The 7,994-nt window shown below is 44.9% G+C and overlaps 1 protein-coding gene across 1 annotated transcript in view; it reads left to right on the top strand.

The window, feature by feature from the left end:
- Positions 1–892, top strand: part of SUPT7L (SPT7 like, STAGA complex subunit gamma) — an 11,197-nt gene extending 10,305 nt beyond the window's left edge. Inside the window, exon 4 of the mRNA XM_062489230.1 lies at positions 454–892. Within this exon, the coding sequence (XP_062345214.1) occupies positions 454–626 (173 nt within the window). The 3' untranslated portion in view covers positions 627–892. The remainder of the gene's footprint in view (positions 1–453) is intronic.
- Positions 893–7,994: the final 7,102 nt, after the last annotated feature.

Below are 7,994 nucleotides of genomic sequence, written 5' to 3'. Positions count from 1 at the left end.
CTGTTCATCTACCTACTCCTCTGCCTGCTCACTTCACCTCCCTTGCAGAAGCCCAGGATGTCTGACAGTGGCAGGGACCCTCATCATGACTTATGGACCGCCTTGAAGTCCTGCTTATGTAGGGTCTAGTCCATGTGCTGTTGGTGTACTCATTGCTGCTGGGACACTCCTGGAGAGTGATATTGTTTCTCATGGAGAAAATCACATGGAGGCTAACAGTAAAAGATGATAATATTTTTTGGAGTGGCATTTGCTGGGCTATTAAATAAATCAACAGATATTGTTTTTATTGATGACAGTGCTTGGTGTGTTTTGTTTGTTTCCATCCAGCACAGTTAACCTGTGGCTTTGCTTTTGCTCCATCTTTACCCTTGCTGCTGTCCCTTGTATCTGCGTGCTGTTTGTGATTTGTCTTTTTACTCAATTACTACCGTATACTTTTTCCTTCTCTAGGGGCTGAGGTGAATGCTTCCCCACTGTGGAACTTGGCACAGGTGAAAATGGAGCCACAGGAAAATGAGGAGGCTAATGTACATGGCCACGGGGTCCTAGGCAGTGATGTCTTTGAGGAGCCAATGTCAGGCATGAGTGAAGCTGGGGATGCCACAAAGTCCCAATGGCTCTGAAAGCAGCTACGGTTCTCATTCTGCTGACAGCCTGATGGGATCCTCACCTGTCTTCAACCAGCGCTGCAAGAAAAAGTTGAAGAAGATGTAAAAATGAACAGGTTTTTTTATTTAGTCCTGATAGTGTGAAACAGACACTTGAAAGGAACTACAAGAGTACTGTGATGATTCCAATACAGGGCCGGCCGTGGTGTGTGAGGGATCTGCATAAAATTACTACGAGAGGTTTGATGCGTAGCTCCCCTCTTTGCTGGCTTCTGTACTCTATCCTGATTCATGAGACTAAAGATCACCTTTTACATTTGATGGTGGCGTGGCTTGCTTTGGCAGTCTAATGAGGAACGTGCCAATGAAGAGTAGCTGCGAGGAGATTTTCTAAGTTACAGAACCATTGAATAGTTTGGTTTAAAGGTACCTTGTGGCACTTCGACTCCAGCCTCCTGCTCAGATCTCAGCCAGTTAGAGCAGGTTGCTAAGGGCTTTGTCCATTTGAGTTTTGAGTATCTACAAGGATGGTGATGCCAAATCTCTCCAGGGAACATTTTCCTGTATTTGGCAACTCTCACAGTAAGAAAAAGAACATATTTGCATCTAGTTGGAATTTCCCATGTTCCAGCTTGTGTTCACTGTCTCTTGTTCTGTCATTGTTCATCTCTGAGAAGAGTCTGACTGCCTTCTCTGACCCAGTTATTAAGGTATTATACACAATGAGATCTCTTTTTTACCCTTTTCTCAAGTTGAAAACCATGTTGCCTGAGCTCTCCTTCGTCGTCCTGTGCTCCAGCCCCCAAACCAGCTCTGTGACCTTCCACTGAAATTGCTGCAGTGCTGTTGTAAGGGGGAGCACAAAAATGGATGCCATCATCCAAACACTCTCTTGCAATTGCTGAATAAAGAGGAATAATTTCCCACAGTGTGCTGGCTACCTGTCTGTTGTGTCTCCTAAGTCAGGGTATTTAGCAGAGCCATCACTGATGATGATGATGACGATGATGATGACGATGACGTAGCAAAGACACTCTAGCTGGTCTCACACTGCCATTAGCCAGCTCCCTCGGTGCCTTCACGTTCAGCCCGTTGGTTTCAATGGGCCTAAGTTCTCACTAGGTCAGTTGTCCTCTGCTGTAGGCAGTGCTTTATTCCTGCATGCTGCTAGAAGGCTTGAGGACCTGGCAGGCCTTAAAGCAGAACTTATCAGTGAAAACAGGTGAAAAAGGTGTTGTGTACATGAGTGTGAAAGTACAGAAAGCATCCTTTGTTACCATATTGCTTGCATTGTAGAAAAGTAAATTGTATTGTCTTTAACCTTCCTTTGGTTTCCAGTGTATTTAAAGGAGCTCTTCCTCTTATTTCTTACCAGTTTCAACTCCAGCTGGGCTTTGGCTTTCCTAATTGTCTCTGCCTACTTGGGCTGTGTCTCTGTATCTCTGCTGGCCAGCCCATCCTCACTTCCACTTCTGTGTACCTTTCTGTTTGTGTTTGAGATCAGTCAGGCGTTCTTCAGTCATCTGTACTGGCCTTCTCTCATGCCTGCTGTAATTTCTGCTTGTCAGAAAGGACTAATTTTTTTACTTTGAGAAGGCTGTCTTTGAAGATAAAGCAGCACACTTGGGTTCCTTTGGGCAGCCAGGACAGAATTTCCCCTGTGAAATTCTGGTGAGACATTCTTTGACTAAACCAAAATATGTTAACCTAAAGGTACAGGACTCTGTCTTGTACACATTTCTCTAGATTTTTAAATGCCACAATTCTATGTCTTCTGAAGCCAAGACATTAACATTCTCTACCAGTTCTTCCTTGTTAGCTCTGCTGGACTTGTTTCTTACTCCCTAGTTGATTACTTGATCATCTGTTCAGGGAGGTTGATGTGGTTTTCTGGAGGGAATGAAACAGCTTTTACTAATGGTATGAGCCTGTACTGGCAATGCAGACTTTTCCTTTACTGTCACTGGATTGAGTGCAGCAACTTCAGGCTGGCTGAGCTTTCATATTCAAGGTTGTTATCTTGACAACTTAGTCTGAAACAGAATCTATTTTGCTGCTTGCTTTTATGGCTCAGCTGACTGATGGCTTTTTTTTTTGTTCTTCACAATCCTCAGTTGATCAACTCAGTCCTTAACTTGATTCAGTGTGTCTCTCTCTCTCAAAAGAGCTAGAATGAACATGGATCAAGAATGAACAGCCACTTAAACTGGCTTTATACCTGTAACCCTTTGGGATGGTTGAGGGAAATTTTACCAAACCTACCATTTGTCTTTACAATTTCAGGTTTATCTTTTGAAAGAATGAACTTCAGGCACAGTATTTTTGTTTCTGTATAACATGCCTGGCCTTAATTATTTTTTTCCTAATTGTATTTCTCTTCCACTTTCTATAAAGTGGATCCAAACATAAAATTCCTCAGTGTCTAATAAGGATACATGACCATAGGCTTTTATGGACAATGGAGTTAAAATTGTCCATCAGAGTTTTAAAGGCCTCTCCTGGGGGGTAAATTCTCACTATTTAAGCCTAGTCAGTAGTAGAAGAGCATACCAGGAAAACTTTATTTTGATTCCCCCTGAGTCACCATTAGCCAAGCTGCAATGTCCCTGTTTTCTCAGCTGTAAAAAAGAATAGTAATGTTTGCCTTTTAGAAGTGTGTTTGACATTTAGTTACTCTGCAAGAAAAAGGGGCAGTAATCACTCTGAGAGTTTTGTGAGAGCTGCAAGCTTTTACTCCAGTTGGACTGTTGCGGGCTGGAGAATGCTGAGATGGTCACTGAAATGTCCTGTATGACACGGATTTTAAGGAAAACTGCTGATCACAAAAAAGTGCAGCACAACTCTGCTGTTCAACTGCCCCGGTACAAGGAAGGCGTTTGGGGTGGTACCTTCTCATTCAGCTTCAGATGTCTGCATCTAAACTTGTTCTTTTGGGCCACACTTGTGGCTAAAGGGAAATAATCATTCTTAGGTCACTGTCCTTTTGGCCTTGAGGTAGAAGTATAAAGCAGGTTGAATGAATGGCATTTTTAGAAATGTCTGGTTTTCATTTCTGTGCCCACAAAGTGAGTTCAACTTGACTACCTCAGCTGCAGACATCCACACTGTCGGTGTATGAGTTAAGTGACGTGACTTAAGCCTTTCCTGGATGGGAATCAGAGACTTCCTCCTGCTGGGCCAATGCTTTTTCTCTTCTCCACGTTTACTAGAGCTTGTTCAAATGGTAGTACAGGGCTAAGAGCAGCCTGCCCATCTCAGCTAAAACAGCAGATCCAGCATTCCCCACAGCACACAGAATGTGTCAAGATGGGGCCTTGAGGCTCAGCCTGATTTGCCCCCTGTGTCTTTGGCACTGTGTGAGAACACCTGTCATTGGGCCTTTCTCTGTAGGTGCTTTGCAAACTGGTTCTTGCAGTAGTGTTCTTGCAGCCAGGGCACTTATGCAAAGTCCATTGCACTCTTTTCAGGAGCCAAATCATAGAGTGACTGCTGCCAGCATCACTTGCTCATTTGCACGGTCTCAAGTGGGCTAAAAATGAAAATCTAGTGTTCTCCAGGGCTTTGGTTAAACCTCCTAAGTGTTAATCTTAAGGGCTTTCTCTGTATTATTCATATGCAGATGTTCCGTCTTTGTGATTTTTTTTTTTGTTATTTCCCATCCCTTTTCCACACCCATTTCACCCTGTAACACAAACTCTGCAACAAGCCAAGCCTGAATGCTTCGAGTTTATTTAAATACAGTGCATATTCACTGTCTTTTGAGTCAGCTGTGTTGTTACAGTGTAAGGGAGAAGTGCTATTGATTCTCTTTGGGATGCAGAGGTGAGAACCCCATCAGCATCGCTTGTACGCTTAAAAATGAAGGCAGGGTAATAGCTGTACCTCCTGTTCCCCCACTGTGCTAAGGGTTGCAGATGACTTTTGTGTGATGTTTCTTTTTATGCATGTGGAAGCTTTGCCTTCTGGGTGAGCCCCTCACCTCTGAACATTTATGGTTTTTAGATTTACAGTGGTGTTCATCATGCATGAAATAGTGAAATTTAAAATCTAGCTCACAAATTCAGACACAGAGAATATGGTCTTTTGATGAATCAAATAAGATTTTGCTAGGTGTTAATGCAGCCTTGGGCAACTAGTGGGGTGTGTTCATTGACCATGTAATCCCCAAATTTTAAACCACAGTGAGATTATGCAGTGGGTTGGAAAGAAGCTCTGCTCTCGTAGTTGCTCTTTCAGGCTGATGGCTGGTGAAGCACTCTGCTGACCCACCTGCTTCAACAGTCTGCAGTTTTTACAGTTTTTTTCATCTTTTTCCTTTCTCTTTCCAAAAGTGGGTGGATGAAAAATGGCAATAGTGAGTATTGACCGTGTCCATACCCATTAGCATTGATGTCTTACAGTGATTTATTTTGCCATGATTGAAAATGGTAGGAACTTTGATATCAATTTGGAGAGTAAGATCTGTAAATTACTTGGCTTTTGAAGTGTTTTGCATAGGAATCATACAGGATTGTAGTTGAGAGAGTGCTGTGTATCATATTCCTTTTCCCCCTAGATATACCTTTTTATTCCTTTTGAAGAGTTTCCTGGTATCCAGTAAAGTTTGCTGTATAAATGGCAGTGTAACAACTTATGTGTACAGCTTTATGTCAGACTATGCTACCTAGTGATTTAATTCCAAGGCCATCCATGCTAATTTGGATATGCATAATGCTGTGCGGAAAGAAAGATGTTTCCTGCATAGAAATGTACAATTTAAAAAGAAAACAGGAAAATAAGATTAAGTAGGGTAGGTGAGGCCAATCTGATTATGTGCTTAGTTCTGAGACTAATGCACATGTTATGTGTGAAGGATGTTTTACTTAAAATGTTTTTGTACATGCGTGTGAAAGAAATATGTAACTTTGCTTTGTGTTTATATGGAACAAAATTACTTGGAAGTATTTCAGGGTTTTTTGTTTTTTGGTTGGTTTTTTTTTTTTTTTCTTTTCTGCTTGCTCTCCTGGAGCGAGTTGCTTTGTAATTTCTATGAAAATAAATAAAACTATTCAGAAATAAAAATTCTCAAGGTGGTGTGTATATTTTTTTGGTTTGTTTTGGAGAATGATGCAGTGGACACAAAAGCCAGTCTCAGGGTTCTGTTTACACTTATGTGGGATCTAGAGGAGACCTTTCACAGGCCTGAATAAGGTATTGGGATGATATATGTGTTAATGTCACAGCCAGGAAGATAAGAAATGTTATTCAAGGATGTGGCCAGGGAAAATGGAAGTCTTATTTTGCACTGGTGCCAGTACTAGGGAGCCCCTGAAGTGATATTGGAACCACAGTGCTACTATTGGTATTCATCCAGCATAAGCAAGTGCTGTTTCTGGGGCAACTACTTATATATACTTCTACTACTTATATTAACAGACTACCTAGGAGCCCTGCTCCAAGCTGCGTGCTTTGCTCTTTTATGTGGTCTACTTATTTTACATTCTGCTTTTTAATTTTTTTATTTTTTTTTTTAAACTGGGGTACTGCTTTAGACCGCAGTGAATGAAGCACAGTGTACTTTCCCCTCTGCTTTGCTCTGTCGTGGTAGGGCTGAGGAAGGAGGTTTGATGCTTGCTAGCCCTGCTAAGCAAATGCAATCAGCACACCCTGAATTAGGATACTGGCCTGTGCCGCTCGCCAGGAGAGAGGGAATAGTCCTTGCTTCCCGTCACGCTTGTGCTTGATCGCAGTCTGCCCGCACAGCTGGCTCTCCCAGGCCCTTCCAGCTCAATTGATTTCCCGGTCCCCAGTCCGGGGCTGGTCTTTGCCCTTCCCTGCCGGGAGCTGGAGGCAGAGGACAGCAATCCCTCCTTCCCGTTGTCCCCACCGGGTTATAACCTGAGCCCTCGGACCGCTCCGCTGCGGCAGCCCGGGGTGCGTGTGCAGCTAGCAGCACAGCCGGGAGCCGGGGGGATGGCAGAGGGTCCGGGGGTGTCCCCTCACGGCTGCCCTGGGCCGGCGTGTCCCGAACGCGGCCCGTGGCCACGGGCTGGTGCTGGCCGCTCGCCGCCGCGGGGCTGCAGCCCCTGCGCCCCCCTGAAAACCCCGAACTCCGAACCGCGTCGTTTTCGCTGCGTCTTTTATATTGGAGATTAGAATCGCCTCTCTGTTGCTACGGAAACGCTGCGTGAGAGAAGTCGAGCTCATTACGAGTTCGGATGGAAAGTCCTTAGGGATGGGCTCGGCACCCGGCGCCCTCGCAGTGCGGAGAGTGCGGCTGCGGGATTTGTGGCAGGGCAGTGGCTGCTTTTGCAGGGATCCTCCGTGGTTTGCACACCTCGTCGGTCTTTCTCTTCAGGATCATCAGGCCAGAAACAGCCCCTGCTCCTGGACCAGCCCTTTCCCTTGGGAATCGGCTCAAGAGTCGTGCCAGCATCACTTGAGCATCTGGACTGCGGGTGCCCTTCAGTGTGTGTGGAGGCTGTCATTGCAGCAGTGAGCAGGATGAAAGGCTTGGGTGTTGTGAGGGGGTCTTTGCTTCTGGTGCGTCAGGGCTCTGGCATACACACTGTGTGCTTTCCCCTCAAATCTGGGCTGCCAGCTCTGAGCCCAGACTCTCCCTGTAGGTGTGCCTCGCTCTCAGCATTGTGCCCATCCAGCACCCTGCTGCCTCTGCTCATCCTTGCCACCCAGGTTTGTCTCATCCCTCCCCTGACCTTCGCTGCTCATTCTCCTCTTGAAGTCCTGACAGCATTTCTGTGCCCTCACTGCCCAGCTTCTTGTGGCAATTATTGCTGCCCATCTTGAGTTGCAAACACACTTAGGAAGCAACTTCTTTTCCCCCTGAATGTTAAAAAACCCGAATAAACTGTTGAGATTATTTATCCCGGTTTTAGGTAAAATTTCCTTTCTCTTGGTGGAGGAAAGGAAGTTGGAACCTGCTGTAAATGTAACAATTGTAAAAGCTGGTGGCTCTTCTCAGTTTTTCCGCCTTGTTGCTTGTTGGACAAACTGCCCAGCATGGAGAGTGTGCTGGATTCCAGCTCTGGCATAAACTCCTCCATCTCTGATGCCTTTAGGCTGAAGTGAGGGGACAGGTAGAACTTGTGGAGCAGGAGAGATGAGGCAGGGGGCTCTGTGACAACCAGGGCTGAGCATGACACATGCTCCAGGATCTGTTACCCTGCTGTGCCAAAGCTGGCATTTGTTAAAAGGCAATGCCATGAACAATTTTGTGAACTACAGCTTCTTAGCCTTTCTGGGCATCAATTTCAGAGTATTTGGAGAAAAGCTGGAAAACGATAGTATTTGCCAATACTAATACAAAAAAACAAGAAAAACAGGTCCCTTTTTTTTTCCTTATTGGTGGATTTGGGTCTTCTCTCTTCTCTTCTCTTCTCTTCT

The sequence above is a fragment of the Cinclus cinclus genome, chromosome 3 (assembly GCF_963662255.1).
Source record: "Cinclus cinclus chromosome 3, bCinCin1.1, whole genome shotgun sequence".
In the NCBI taxonomy this organism is placed as follows: Eukaryota; Metazoa; Chordata; class Aves; order Passeriformes; family Cinclidae; genus Cinclus; species Cinclus cinclus.
This window is presented reverse-complemented; position numbering and strand designations above follow the sequence as displayed.